This window comes from Nilaparvata lugens, chromosome 9 (assembly GCF_014356525.2).
Source record: "Nilaparvata lugens isolate BPH chromosome 9, ASM1435652v1, whole genome shotgun sequence".
NCBI lineage: Eukaryota > Metazoa > Arthropoda > Insecta > Hemiptera > Delphacidae > Nilaparvata > Nilaparvata lugens.
Window position 1 is genome coordinate 15266744 of NC_052512.1, and position 16970 is coordinate 15283713.

Sequence of the window (16970 nt, forward strand, 5' to 3'; positions counted from 1 at the left end):
ATCTAAACTAAAGTACTAAACTAATTTACTAAAAGTAAATTTTATTATCATTGCGATTCTGTTGCTTAAGCCGCCATTTTGTCACACCGTTGAGGGAGAGGAGACTGTCTAGCTAGGCCAATGGCAGGCGTTCATGCCCTCGACCAATAGCAGTACTCGCCTACTAGTATAAATTCTGCTGCTCTTGTATTTAGTTTTAGTTTATCAGAGATTGACAATGGTCTAATAACCGAAACCGGTCTTTCTAATTATCAATAAATCAGTGGTTTTTTGACAATTTCTTAGTCTTCTTCATTCAATTAGCCTTTTCGACATGAAATTGAAACTGCATTTGAAAAATGCACGAAAATTGCTTTAATTTCGACAACTAAGCAACAAGTTAGCAAATTCAAACAAGACAGAGACAAATCCCGAGCTCAGACACGGCCCTAAGTATCCTTATTTCTATGTGCATACACAGCAATCTCAAAAAATACAATGAAAGCAGACCCAATCTTCTAAATACGGGTTTGCATGAGTGCCTCACGCTAATACCTTCAATTATTCGCAGCGCTTCCTTTTGTGTTATAAATATTGTATTCAGATATCCTATGGTGCCTCCCCAAAATATCACACTATAAAGAACTTGGGACATGAAGACCGCATGAGCTGTTTTTCTGTTGGAAATATTCCTCAAAGTCGTCAAAGCAAATGTGCATGGGACAAATTTTTTCTAAGGCTTTTAATTTCAGTTCCCCACTTTAGATTGGACTGCAGCTCCAGACCCAAAAACTCAGTTCCATTTATTGAATGACACTCCACTCCTCAGTCGACACTAAGCTTTTCATTAAATTCATTAATAACTGTGGAAAATTTAATGAAATTCATCGTACCTTCAATGATAATTTCTATTGTAATAGAGTGAATATTGAGTGGGTATATTGTAGTTGTTTTTGTGTATCTTATATTATTTTCCAGCTTTTTGAACTGGAATGAACTTTGATTTTTACTGTATGTTGAACCCTGCGTTTTTAGTGTCAGAATTGACTCTGTCTTGTTTGAATTTGCTAACTTGTTGCTTAGTTGTCGAAATTAAAGCAATTTTCGTGCATTTTTCAAATGCAGTTTCAATTTCATGCCGAAAAAGCTAATTGAATGAAGAAGACTAAGAAATTGTCAAAAAACCTCTGATTTATTGATAATTAGAAAGACCGGTTTCGGTTATTACACCATTGTCAATCTCTGATAAACTAAAACTAAATACAAGAGCAGCAGAATTTATACTAGTAGGCGAGTACTGCTATTGGTCGAGGGCATGAACGCCTGCCATTGGCCTAGCTAGACAGTCTCCTCCCCCTCAACGGTGTGACAAAATGGCGGCTTAAGCAACAGAATCGCCATGATAATAAAATTTGCTCTTAGTACAAAATAAGAACCAAGAAAACAAGTGTGAAAGATAATAAAACAAATATGTAAATGGAAAAACTATTGACTAATGTATGCTTACAATTTTATGATAAAACTAAATTCGTAGTGTTGTATTGGTTGAGATGAATCTGGTAATTTAAACTATACTGGGAATTTTCCTTAATTACTCTTGTTATTTCTAAAGCCTCTAGAATATTCAAAGATCTGCCTTTGTTATTAACATGCAGAAACTCAACATTCTCCTTAACTGTAAACTTGTGATTATTTGTTATCAAATGTTCTGCATAGTTAGATTCCCCATTCTGTTTATTCCAATTTCTGATGTGTTCTTTAATTCTACTTTTGAAACTTCTACCAGTCTGACCCACATAACAAGCATTACAATCATCACATTTAAGTTTGTACACCCCGCTTTTATCTCAAATATCAATTTTGTCTTCACTTCAGCTAAATAGACTATTTAAAATTGGTTTGGTCTTGAAAGCAACATGAAATCAATTCCTCCTCAATTCCCTACCTATCTTATCAGAAACAAGGCCTAAATATGGGATTGTTATCCAAGTCTTCTCCTCACAGTTTGAGCTTACAAAGCTAGAATTGATTGAAATTTGTCTATTAATTTTACTCAATAATCTGTCCACCATACTTTCTTTATTCCCATTTGTGAAAGCTATCTGTTTAATTTTAGTTATCTCAATATCAAAATCATGATGGCTCATTAGGTATTGTTAGTGCTCTATAGACCATGCTATTGAAAGCAGCAAGTTTGTGAGAAATAGGATGAGAAGAATAAAGAGGAATCCATACATCAGTATGGGTTGGTTTTCTGAAAATAGAAAACTTGTGAAAGCCAGTGCTATGATCTATTCTTAAATCTAGATAATTCAATACACAATCCTGTTCTACCTCTACAGTGAATTTTATACTCTGATGTAATCCATTCAGATAGGAAAGAAAATTGTCTAGTTGTCTGTTAACCTAGCTCCGCAGTGCAGGCTGGATGCTTGTCTGACTCGGACTAGGCGCTGAGACAGCAAATAATAGCAGCGTTGGTGGAATGCGAGCGGCCGCAGTAACATCTTCCACCCAGCAATGGTCGGCGTAGTTCCGCCTAGCGGACAGACGAAAGATCATTCCAGTCGGTTATTTGATCCCTCCAGCCAGGCTCAGCCAAGCAGCCGAGACAATAGAACAATGGAGTGACGGTCTTATTCGCGTTCATCAGCAGTTTTCTTTCTCACGATTATTTTTATTTTTGTGTTGCCTATAAACTCCAGTCACCAGTAAAAAGTTTCCAGAAACGTGGTGTACTACCATATTAATGACTTTTCATGATGATTTTTAATTATTTAAACACATTGTTGACATTCTGAGCCTTCAGGCTAAACTTGGGGTCGCTGAGAACGAATCTGCTATCAGAATTTCTCTATCACGAAAAATAACGAAAAAAACCCAGCTGTTGATCTTCCGGCAACCGTTAACAGTCATCCTGCAATGCGGCCGAAACACTTCCAAGCCAGACACTCATCTCGAATGACAACAACGCCAAGCTGTTAGAAACCATCCTGCACTGCGGCGCTAGGTTTACTTACTTTCCATAAGCAAATAATATCATCAACATATCGAAACCAGTAATCAATTTTATCATGAAATGACTATTCTCAATGATTCTACTTTCTAACTTATCCGTAAATAATTCAGCTAGGAGTGGTGAGAGGGGTGACCCCATTGCCAACCCCTGTCTTTGTTCAAAAAATCTATTGTTAAATTTGAAATAATTATGCTGAGTGCATAACTTCATCAATCCTATCAGTTCTTCTCTGAGTGTATGATCATTTTTTTTCTTCATTTTTTTCTCATCCCACTGACCACCTATGAAAGGGGTATAAGGATTTGTCAATTATAATCTAAGTCGTCAATCTTTGCATTCTATAATGCAAAAAGAATTCCTCACTGGAATAAGGACAAACCTGCAACAACTCCTCCCTCACCTTAATTCTGAACTTTTACCTGTAAGAGCTTTTATGTGTGTTGGCAATGAATTATAAAGCCGAATTCCTGTACTCTTTACCCCCCTCTCATACATACCAGTTCTATGAATGTCGTCTCTGAGGTTTTGTCTATATCTGGTATTGTATGAGTGGAACAACTCAAAATAATAATACATTTATAGAGGCTTTCATTATTTCCTCAGCTCTTTCAAGCCTAATTATCAATAAACCAGTGGTTTTTTGACAATTTCTTATTCTTCTTCATTTAATATGAATAATTACCACAATATCAACTTCTCAACTACACAAAAAGGTAAAAAGAAAAAGCTAATGTATTTGGGAATTGTACGACCATTGACCTTTTTGCAGCTTTGGCTTTTCTACTGGAAGTTATGCTCAACGCTCGTGGAGAGGGAATAATTTTCAGTGAAAAGGCCACAGTTCGAATTGAGACGTATCCGGGAAAACATGTAACGGCCGTGTGCGAGCCTCGGTCCTCTGAAAGGATCTGTTTTCCATTCAGAGAGACACATAGACTAGTTCTTGTTATAGGTATTATCATTAATTTTGATCTAGTTTGAAGAAGAAACCGATAAAATTATTAGAAGTAGAATTAGGAGATTAATTGCGTGGGTGAATCTGAGTCTTCTTAAATCGTATATTGAGTGTTTCTAAAGAGTCAAAGTTTAAATATTGTTAAAATGGTGCGTGCCAAACTTTTGTTGTTCTCTTATTATAGGTAGCTCAAAATTTAGTTACATAGAATGTCCGAGGCCCAAATTTAAATGCAGCAAGTTAGTAGGTTCCCAAAATGTATAGATTAAAAATTGAGTATGTCTCCATGACCTGAATCGATTGCTGAATGACTTTGTTCTGTTTGAAAATTTGACATGTTACCTGACTTTTATTAATTCGTTCTACCTATTTAGAGTTCAATAAACCTGAAGTTGAATTTTATTAGTATTTTTCATTGAAGTTCCTGGCTCGTAGTTGCTAGTTGCTAAAATAGGTGACAATTGAATGATGATGACTATATGTGCATTTGAATGAACGAATCCACTAAAAGCTCCCAACCAATCAAGGATTCAAATAGAGATTTGATAGCATAATTTTGGTAAATATTATAGAAGAGAAGAAACACCCCCTCCGTTTGCACTATTATATAACCCTATTATAAGGGTTATATATGCTATCCGAATCACTCGTTAGATGCACTTAATTTCAGGATTTCCTAGTGGAGAGGCGCTTATAAGGATAACTGAGGGTTAAAATTTCAAACACACAAATTTTGACACAATGATCGGATCTTCTCATACCACAGCTCATTCTTGTCAGCTCGTAATGGCGGTTGCAAAATGATAAATGAATAAATACAGAAAATATTAGATAGTTTGAAATTACAATAGTTAGTTTCAGAAATTTCTTATAATGTGTATTCCAAATGTTTGGTGATGTATCATGTATAATATGGGGGACCGACTTTCGCTCTGGAGTACAAAACTTTATTACGAAAGAAGAAATTATAATACATAGAAATTATACACAGTAAATTTAGACTAATTCCCAGAGGAATGCATAAATTTCCCTCACCAAGGCCCAGTTGCACAAAAGCCGGTTAAATTTTAATCCTAATTAACTTCACGTGAACCAAATCAGAGAAGACCATTTCAAAAAGATGGATCTACTGGAATTAATAAGTATTGAAAATAACCCGGATTTTTTTCAACCGGCACTAAGTACCTGATTGAATGATTACACAAGTTCAACAGCTGAGTCATAATTTTGACACAGTCCCACACACATGAACTCGCTCACTCACTTCCATCACCAACAGACGACAAAATAATTATTATCAGCTGTTTTTCCAAGGATGAATAATAATTATCCTTTAATGTCTTTCAGCGAGTTTTCCCAGGGATGAGACCTAGTGCAATCGAATCTTTATATTATAAACCTACTATGTTCTGAATTTCGTGAGAATCGTTAGAGTTGTTTTCGAGATCCGGTGAAATACAAACATATAAACATCTAAACATAATAACAGAAGTTGCCCGTTTAATATTATAGGACGTGTTTATGTTTCAGACGCATGACACTGGCTGACGGCATAGAGCGGGCTCTGAAGAAGGGGCGTGGCGCTGAACAGGCGGCCGCCGCACAGTTGGCAGCCCTGCTCTGCATCCAGCTGGGGGCCTGTGACGTCACCAACCACATTTGCCATCAGCTGGTCCCCACACTCACACACATTGCAACAGACACCAGTATGGCGCCGCTTGCAAGGGCCAAGGTAAGACCCTGTTCACACTGGCAACTTTTACTCTTCGTTTATCTATTTATAGATGTAAATGACTGAGATATTACATTTTTTCAAATGCTAATGAATCAATAATTTTGACCGAGCGAAGTGAGGTCTAAGATTCAAGTCGACGGTTTGGCATTTCTCTCAATGTTTAAATGTTTATATGTTGCGCATTTACGGCGAAACGCGGTAATAGATTTTCATGAAATTTGACAGGTATGTTTTTTTTAAATTGTGCGTCGACGTATACATACGGTTTTTTTGTAATTTTGCATTTTAAGGATAATACAAAAGGAAAAGGAGTCTTCTTTGAACGCCAATATTACCGTAAAAATAAGACTTTGGAATTATTCATCATAAATTAGCTGTCTAGTGGACTATAATACTACCCGACAAAAACATCGAACATATTGAAAATGTATCCTTCCATAAGCGTTAGTAAACAGTTGACTATAATACTAGCCGTTCAAAAACATCGAATATCTTGAAAATGTATCTTTCCATCAACGTTGTATACAGTTGCAGCCAGACCTGATGACAGCGCTCACACTCACATTCCGGGACGACACGTCACGGTACGATAGGACAGAAAGCTCTATGTTTATTTAGGATTTTTTCTAGACATTTTAAATTGATAAATTATTTATTAATTTTTGAGAAAACATAACAGGTCAATGTAACTTACTGAGTACGAGGTCTACTGTTCACAGAACCACTAGTTATCTGCCTGTTTTTATAAAGACATCTTTCAAAATGAAAGTGAAGAACATTTTGATAAACGAAACATCTTTTAAAGTAGCTGACTATTTCTCTATAAATTACAAACATTATACATAAACAGTATCAAAATTAATGAATACCATATCCTATGGTATTCGCCTATGGGGTAATTCTTGCCATGCTTCAAAAATTTTCATGTTGCAAAAAAGGCAATGTGAGTGTTAGACAACTTGAGAAACAGAGTCATGCAGAGAAAGCTTTCTAAGACTGAGGATGTTGACATTCCCTTCAATATTTTCATAATGAATAGCTGCATGTCAAAACCTATTTAGAATCTTACTCATGTCAGGGAAACAATCATGAATAAACAACCCGGCATAGAAATTATATTCCAATCTCACAGGAAAGGCTTTCTAAAACAAGGGATAGTCACCTATTTCAGCAGATACAAATTTACAACACTCTTTCCTCAGCTGTTGAAGAGCTGCCAAAAATGAAATCCAAGAAATTTGTGTAGAATAAAATGATGGAGAGAGCTTATTATTCATTGACGTTGTAGACAGTTGCAGCCAGACCTGATGACAGCGCTAACACTCATATTCCGGGACGACAAGTCACGGTACGATAGGACAGAAATCTCTATGTTTATTTAGGATTTTTTCTAGACATTTTAAATTGATAAATTATTTATTAATTTTTGAGAAAACATAACAGGTCAATGTAACTTGCTGAGTGCGAGGTCTACTGTTCACAGAACTACTAGTCAATATTGTATTTTGCTGGTGGCGAATTGATTTATTTTCTGTTATGTTGTAAAATGGTTGCATTGCAGTGTTGCTGGGCGTTGGGCGTGCTGAACTACATCGGAGACACGGACGACACGGCCGGGTCGCTGGTCGTGCTGCAGCAGGTGTTTGCGGGCAGCTACCCGAAGGGGGACGGCAGTCAGCCGACGGTCACAGCTGACACGGCCCAAATGCATGCAGCCGCCCTGTCTGCCTGGTCGCTGCTGCTTACCGTCACCGACAGTCACCACTTGCCGTCAGTATCATTTAGTCTACCATGTACTTGCTAGCATTTGTATTATTATATTACTAGTAGGTAACCCGTGCTTCGCAAGGGTCTATTTTAAAACTGCAAAATGAAAACTTGACGTAATAAAATATCGAAATTTGAAAATAGACCTATAACCATCCTCGGTTAATGAAGAGTCTATATGCAAAATTTCAAATTAATCAGTTGAGTATATTTCAGACGGTATGATGCGTCAAACATAATTCCCTATTCCTTACGTGTATAAGCCAGTTCTTTCCTTTATTATAGTATAGAAAACTAAAGAATACATAATACTTGGAAACCTCACAGAATCATATTGATTTTTCCAATACATCAATAAATTTTAGTTCGATTAGGATCCTCCTCAATTTGAATCAGGCAGCCTTTTGTTTTCCCAATTCCAAACAAAATACCTAAAATACTCGTTTCACTGGGAATTCGTGTCTGATAGTACATTATAACTGAAGAATATAAATTATTTCTTATTTTATTGTGATCTATTCATGTTTTTCTTATGAAATTCAATTATAGGCCTACAGCATGAAGACTATGTCCAATTCATTTGTACTGGTAGCAAAATTTTACATTAAAAATAATTATTTGATAAAATCCAAGTTCAATAGTAATAAAAACAAATTCCTTCAAAAAATAATTGATAATAATACGTTTCGAGGGAAAAAATTAAGAACAAAAAAATGGGAAGCCTCGGGGACTCGAATCGAGGAATCATCGCTCCGTAAGCAGGCCTTTTACCGCTGCGCTACATAGACGTTCGTAAATGGTAGTCTTATAACCTGCTCATAAACAGACACACTTTGGGCTATGAAACTTCATGTAGCCTACGGTAGCATAGATGAATTTGAACATTAATTCTGAAAAATCTAGAAGGAAAATTGAAATTTGGGCTTCCAGGTGCATGAGATTGATATTTTTAGAATCTATGTTCAAAATTTGGAGATCTAAATCATTCCCGTTTTTCCGGTATGCAATCCACAAGTTGACATGTTTTGATGCGAACAAACGAACACACGAACAAACACAACCCTACTCTCTCTTATTATATAGATTATCAAACGAAAATCCCAATCAAATGCTGTAAATCATCACGAAGACTTCTCCCACTGCAAATATAGACAACAGGGTAAACAGCTAGGTGGAAATTTGATGAGCGCTACTATCCAAAAATCATTTGTTAGCCCGGGATTCGAACGCGGTACAACAGTTCATGAGTGAGTTCTCCAACCCAGTGGAGAACTAGTACTAATAGATATTGAATAGTACTATGCCAGCGCACAAATCTAGGTTTTACTGGATTGAAAGCGAGTTATCTTTCGTTTAAGAATCCATGTGTTGTTTGGAATCTTATTATGTATTTCTTGCTTATCTATTTTTTATTATTTATAAATTGTATTCATCAAATCACTTCACTTATATTGGGTACTTTATTCAAATTAATAAACACATTATAAAACTTGTAGTACCCTTTTATTAATACATTTTAACGACTAGTTTCGACCTACTTTGGTCATTTTCAAGTTAAAATGTCATTTCAACTTGAATATTAATTTGTATCTATTTATTTATTCATTTATTTATTTATCACATTGTGTACAAATACTTGAGATGAGGAAAGGCACAACAGGCGCATGCCCAAAACTGTCTCATTTCCAATTTATACTACACTGTCCAAATCAAAATGTTGGTTATGTTCTTTTGTACATATTCTTTTGTTTTATTGTTCATTGTAAATCTACAACTGTTATTGTTATACTATAATGAACTATAATGCAGTTCACAGAACTCATTCCCCATACCCAAACTTGTTGTCTTTGTGGGGAAAATTCATTATGCATATATGTCCCTGTTGCTGTATTTTTTTTTCTTGTGTGAATAAAAATTATTTGATTTGATTTGATGTCATTTTCACTTTTCAAAATACAATTTACGCTCCTCAATACTCAGATAAACGAGTAAATTTTGAATCAAATAGGTAGTATTAGAGTCTAAAATCAAAAAAATCTAGAACAGTAACTTGGTAATTATTCAAAAAGTCAAAAATTTGAATAAAACTAGAAATTTTTGAGCTAAAACTTCACACTTTACAGAAAACTACAGCTGTTTTTTTTTTTTTTTTTTAATTGTATTGTATTGTTTTCAAGTTGATGAAATGAATTTGAATTGTAATTGTTATGTGTGACAGATCGTTGGCCCAACTGGCAACTCTGCTGCAGTCGCCGCACCTGGAGGTGCGAATGGCGGCGGGCGAGGCGATCGTGTTGCTCGTCGAACAGGAACGCGACACGTCCAACAGTTGCGACGACTTGGACGACCAGTTGGTCGACCAGCTGCGCGACCTGGCCACCGATTCGCACAAGTATCGCGCCAAAAAGGATCGCAAGACGCAGCGGTCCTCGTTCCGTGACATACTGCGATACGTCGAGGTTGGTTCAAATCAATTATTTATTGCTTCACAATAATGGACGTGACGTCTAAGATTCAATTCGACGGTTTTGAATTTCTTTTTTTGTTTATATGTCTATATTTGTGTTTTTATGTTCCACATTTACAGCAAAACGCAGCAATAGATCATCATGAAATTCGACAGGTATGTCCCTTTTTGAATTTCGCGTTGACGTATACATACGGTTTTTTGAAATTTTGCATTTTAAGGATAATACAAAAGGAAAATTAGTCTCCTTTGAACGCCAATATTACCGTAAAAATCAGACTTTAGAATTATTCATCATAAATCAGCTGTCCAGTGGACTATAATACTACCCGTTCAAAAACATCGAACATCTTGAAAATGTATTTTTCCATCAACGTTGTTGTAGACAGTTGCAGCCAGACCTGATAACAGCGCTCACACTCACATTCCGTGACGACACGTCACGGTACGATAGGACAGAAAGCTCTATGTTTATTTAGGATTTTTTCTAGACGTTTTAAATTGATAAATTATTAATTAATTTTTGAGAAAACATAACAACAGGTCAATGTAACTTAATTGAGCGCGAGGTCTACTGTTCACAGAACTACAAGTATACAAAAACAATACATAATTGACCGAACGTAGTGAGGTTCATGTTTCAACTCAATTTGCTTTTGTCTGCCTGTATGTAACGCGATTACGGCCGAACGCGTTGATAGAATTCGATGAGATTTGGCAGAAATATTCCTTTTTCAACTGCGCTTCAATGAATACACAAGGTTCTTTGGAATTTTGCATTTCAAGGATAATATGAAAAGAAAAGGAAATATAGTTCGATATCACTATATTTATATATCATCTACCTTGAAGATAGGACCAATCAGACTATAATAGGATTATATTCATAATCAATCAGCTGACAAGTGGATTATTCATTGCATGAATTACATAGATGTCTGGCCGTGTCTATTTCTATAAGGTAGGGTTTCAGTATTTTTACTGATGCGTGCCCATCAGTACCAATATTCTCACATTTGAAAAAAAAATTAATAGGTGATTGAAAATAAAATAAAAAATTATTAAATGAACCGAATAATGCCAAAGAAATCATAATATTCTTGATTGAAAAAAAAATAATTTTCAAACAGTTGAGAAATATTTTTTTCCTACAGTTACCTTGAAAAGTGACGATTCCTGCACTGATTACAGAACGCAAAGATTCACTTTTCCGCTCTAGTGCGGGAAAAATTTTTTCTACACTCCAGATTTGCAACATGGCAACACAAAATAGTTGGTGGGTTATATGGAGGATTAGTGCACGAAAACAAAAATTAAGTTGGTAAAAATGACTATGGTTAGATTTAGATAAGAATCATTTCAATGACTACCCTACATTTATGATAAAATCCCAATCTAGAAATCCAAAACAAGAATAATTTTCATCTAAATCATAATTAAATAATCATCATTTACGAATTCTCATCATTAGAATAATAAATAATAGTTCTTTTCTATTGATAATTATTATTTCAACTCCAAGAAATAAGAAAAGTAGCAAATATACATTATAAAATTCGAATTTTGAGGTTAAATGATTACCGTTCGATATTCATATAAATAAAAATAATAAAAAACATAACAATACTACAATAAATATTCTCTGTTGTCTATGTTATTTTTATAAATATTTTTCAGTTTACTTTGAGCATTTTTCTCGTTAATTTGAGCAAAAGTTTAAATTTCTGAATCGTGTTTCAGTAATAATTTTTAGCTGGATGAAACAAACTTAGGTACGATTCTTCCCGCTAGGTCGCGCGCTTGTCGGTTCAGCCATCTTGTTGTGTTCAACCATCTTGCATTTCGGTTCAGCCAACAAGCTGTTGGCGTGTATTTTGATTGTGAAGTTTTTGTTCCATCTGTATTTTTTCTGATTCTTGAATGAATAAAAATGAGAACTTTGGCTGAGAATTTTCAACTTCGATTGGATTATTAGTTTTTAAATGAATTAAAGTTGCTATTAATAACAGCATCACACACACACAAACATTTGATGGATTTCAGCCATCATTTTACCCATAATCATTCAATCAACAACTTCCCATATTCAATGGTAACTGTAGGAAAAATTAAATGTGAAATACGTGCGCAAAGTTCCTCAAGAAGCCCTTCCGCCCTCGCCTCCGGCCCGGGCGTAAACGTTTCTTTCGGTGCAGCAAACTGTCACTTTGCGCACTAGTTACACAAATAACTATATCAGATGGAAAGATTATCACGAAACTGGATAAATCATCATATGGGATACAAATTCAAAAGTGAACTGAGTTTATTAACATAAGTGAGTTTTTGATCTTGGAGAAAACAAATAACAGTTTTTAAGAGTAAATTATGATTCAACTGTGAATTGCGATTCAACTGAATCATCTAGAACAGGTGACATCAGATACTTTTGGATGAGAAAACTGCGTGTGGTCTACTGTTCACAAAACTACTAGTATAATGAAAAAAATCACTAAGAGCCGGTTTCCGAGCTTGGGATTTTGCTAAAGCCTGGTTTTCACTAGTAGAGTTAGTGGTCGAGTAACTGGCATACTAACTCTACCGAGCTAACTAACTCTACTCTACTTACTTGGTCGAGTAACAGCTGTTTTCACTACATTTGAGAATAGTTGGTAAAGTGTGTTGTCTATAGTGAGGTCCACGTTGTAATGGCAGTGTTTGATTAGCAATATTGTATTACTATCCTCGTCTATCATTTAACAAAACGGATAGCGCTATCACTTTCTCGCTTTGCTCTGTTGCCAGATCGTCTTTTAACAATGTAGAAATATAATTAACAAAATATTTACCTAATCTATATTATGAAATCACTGAAAAATATAATTTCTTGCTTGATAAAAATATAATTGATTATTTTAAACGAGAATGAACATTTAATATTACATCAATAAAACTGTATCAGCTACCGTCTATAGAAGGCATTGACAAGACAGAGGCAACTTTGTTCTATCTTTCTTCACTGCCTAACGTGGCCTCACTATAGTCGAAGGTCTTCTATCGAATATTTTTCTATCCATGATCAAAGTTAGACCATGATCATGCAAGAGAAGAACGACTCGAAGCAAGATTGGAGACCGCATCCTCCGCCCAGTATACGTTCAAGCACTGATATATGCAGACAATATCTTGCTAATAGCTAACACTCAAAGAGATCTACAAAATGCTGTAACAGAATGGTGTAGTGCGATAAAAGATAAGGGAATGGTTGTCAACATTGAGAAGAGTAAAGTGATGATAGTATCAAAGAATCAGAAGAATGTGGAGCTGGATATAACATAGGATGGTGTTTATCAAGAGAACATATTAAAACATGTTTTTGGTGCGTATCGCTAGTATTTAAAAGTTAAGAATCGAATTTGAAATCAAAGTACAAAATCAATATTTAAAGTTATATGACCCATTGGAAAGAGTGAACAACTATGAATATCTTGGAACATTAATCTCTGCAGATGGAAAAGTTGATGAAGAGATAAACAACAAAGTAAGGAAAGCCGACCAAGTGTATTACCACCTTAGCAGAACCATCCGGGATAAACGAGAAATAAGCCAGGGAACTAAAATAAGGATATACGAGTCAATATCTTAGCCAGTTCTACTCTATGGAACAGAATGCCTCACAATGATAGAAAAGCACAAGAGTAGAATTAACTCCTCAGAAATGAGATACCTAAGAAGGGTGTTTGGAAAAACCAAAAGAGACAGAGTGAGAAATAGTGGGATCAGAGAAACATTAAAACAGGAGGCACTGATTACCACTGTTCAATGAAAAACCCTAGGATGATAATGGCCATGTAGCGCGGATGAGTGATGAACGAAAGGCAAGGCTGGTTATGGAGGCAAGACCGGAAGGAAAACGAGGCAGGGGACGACCACCACTGCAATGGAATCAGTATGTAGAGAGTATAGCTGCTGGAAGAGGAAAGACAATGAATGAAGTAAAGAGAATGGCACAGGATCGTATAAAGTTTAGAGAATGGTTGAAGGAACCCGACGCTTAACGGCAAAAGGGTATGAAAAAGAAGAAGATCAAAGTTAAGGTACTAAATTCACGGAACAAATTTCGATTTGTGTTTGGGCTGCTAGATATTTGAATTTGTTCAGGTCAAATGTCATGGCTGTAGAATTTAGTTACATTAACAGCAGGGACTGTAACATTTCATTTCGAAAACAAATAAGTTGAAACTTTCAACATTTAAAAAGTAACCTATTTTTCGGACATTATCAAAATTTGTAAATAGAATAGTTTGGGCCATGTCTGTTGTTCTTTTCCGTTCATTTCATATGATTCATTATATCCACAAATAAATGAATGAATAAATAATCAAATATCGTTTCCAATTATGAGATATGCTCATATCTTTCCGGACCTGGTCCCACCATCTAGTTTTTGGCCTTCCAGCTGGTCTCCTTCCTATTATATAGGATTATTCCCCAGTACACTGTTTGTCAGAGTGCTTTCTCCTTTCCTCAGAATGTGTCCCGTCCACCGTAACCTTCTGCTTTTAATCTCACCCACTATGTCTGCTTCATTGATAATAATAATAATTTCTCTGGACGAGGGTACAACACGACCAGAGGAGTTTATTCAAAATATATAATGTCAGCTGAGCTTTAGTGTTTACAAGTTTGTGTTTCTTGAATGGTTCCAAATTTTCTTAAATAACTCAATATTATTCGTTACAAGTGACAATTGAGTGGAATATTTCTAATTCATTAATTCAAGCCATCTAAATTTAAAATTTATAGTTTTAATGTTTATTTTGAACTAAAATTTTATAAAAATTGTACACGTGAAATTCTAACCTCATCTTGGACTTTGTCACTTATAAATTTGGAAGAAAAATAGCACAAGGACTACCTTATTATTTCATCTTCCAATGTTATTATATTCGTGTCATTTGCATTGTAAATAAATAAATTAATAGACATGATTACAAAAAGCATATAAGCTACAATTATTTACAACGTATTAATACAATTGTTTGATTATTTGCTGATCTAAGAAAATGTGGCCGCCACTATGTATGCATATGTGTCGGGATGCCAAAATTGTATTCATTGACTGTACACTACGCTTTTTTGTTGAATTAAATATTTGATTATTGTTATTCTGTAAAGTACTTGTCATTGAATAAAGATTCATTGTTAGTATTATTATATCTAACTCAATGTTGTTTTTTGTTGACTAGGAAGATGAACCTCCCAATATTCAGATAAAATTCGGCAAGGAGATGCTAACATTGGATACGTGGAGTCGTAAGAAACAGTACGATGTTCTCTGTCAGGTAATTGCAGATCTATCAATCTATACTATAGTATAATAAAGGAAAGAACTGGCTTATTCACGTACGGGATTGGGAAACTATGTTTGACGCATCATCACGTCTGAACTGCTCAACTCATTAACTTGAAATTTTGCATATAGATGCTTAATTAACCAAGGATGGTTCTAGCCCTCTTTCAATTCTTCAAGATTCCATTCGGTCAAATAGACCCTTGCGGAACACGGATTACTTGCTAGTCTATTCTATAATAAAGGAAAGAACTGGCTCATACACGTACGGCATAGGAAAATTATGTTTTCCTACAGTTACCTTGAAAAGTGACGATTCCTGCACTGATTACAGAACGCAAAGATTCACTTTTCCGCTCTAGTGCGGGAAAAAAATTTTCTGCACTCCACATTTGCAACATGGCAACACAAAATAGTTGGTGGGTTATATGGAGGATTAGTGCACGAAAACAAAAATTAAGTTGGTGAAAATGACTGTGGTTAGATTTAGATAAGGATCATTTCAATGGCTACCCTACATTTATGATAAAATCCCAATCTAGAGATCCAAAACAAGAATAATTTTCATCTAAATCATAATTAAATAATCATTGGTAATCCCGTCCTGTCCCCAAACCTATGGATTGGGGTACAGTTAAGATTTAATTCACGAAAACGTCGACAACCCCAAAAGTAAGTCTTTAATTTGCACTAACCTTGGAACTGGCGAGGAAGTGGACTGTATCTCGTGTGTAGAAGTTACTGCTGACGATATCCTGTCTTTATGCGTAGGCCTATATGATATTGCACATACATCACGAAACGAAACGAGGTAATTGCGTTCAACTCGAACGCCACGGAACGGGAGACACGGAACGAAAAAGATGTTGACTTCTTGACAACGCTTCTTGAAGTGCTGGTTAGAAAGATAAACAGGGAGGATGAAGGAGGGGTGAGGGAGAGAGGTTATCTTGCCTCTTTGGGAGAGGGGGAAGGGGAGGAAAGCGCAAACTAATCAGCCCACAATCAAGGCTGCCGATCCTCCGTGAATCCACCATCTCCGCCCGCCTTGGAATGCCCCATTTCCAAGAACATAAACTCAAAAAAAAAAAAACTAAAATTTAAAAGTAAAAGAAAAACAGAACAACAAGCACTGAACGGTAGGAAAGGAAAAACGAAGGGAAAAAGGAATAGGAAAGGAAAACGGAAAACTTGGGGTGTGGGTTGAACTAATAGGGAAGTATGGGGGCAAGTTTCCTAACTGGCCTAACATACTCACCAGAGTTAGTTTTCACGTGAGCTGAGCGCACAACACCCTTAGCATCACTTATGATTTGGGTGACTCTACCTAACGGGTATGATAAGGGTGATGAATTGTCCTCTTTAATCCATACTAACTGCCCTACCTGAAGGTTTGTGTCACTCTCAAACCACTTATTCTTCTGTTGAAGAGTGTGGAGGTATTCACTCTCCCACCTCTTCCACAATCTCTGAGTGAAGCGATTAACCTTTTCCCAACGAGACAGTCTGTACTCGTTGACATCACTCACGTCAGTTTCAGGAACCGCCAACAGAGGGCGATGAACAAGGAAATGTCCGGGAGTCAGCGCCTCGTAGTCATCAGGAGATGAAGAGAGCGCATACAACGGTCTCGAATTGAGTATCGCCTCAATTTTCACCAACAGAGTGGAAAGCTCAACAATAGTTAGGACCGAATTTCCCACTTCACGAAACAAA

At 35.9% G+C, this 16970-nt stretch overlaps 1 protein-coding gene across 1 annotated transcript in view; it reads left to right on the forward strand.

Annotated features, from left to right (window-relative positions):
• LOC111059830 (interferon-related developmental regulator 2) overlaps positions 1-16970 on the forward strand; it is a 42319-nt gene that overhangs the window by 10724 nt on the left and 14625 nt on the right. Inside the window, exons 4-7 of the mRNA XM_039435541.1 lie at positions 5484-5685; positions 7250-7458; positions 9674-9914; positions 15151-15246. Of these exons, the coding sequence (XP_039291475.1) occupies positions 5484-5685; positions 7250-7458; positions 9674-9914; positions 15151-15246 (748 nt within the window). The remainder of the gene's footprint in view (positions 1-5483; positions 5686-7249; positions 7459-9673; positions 9915-15150; positions 15247-16970) is intronic.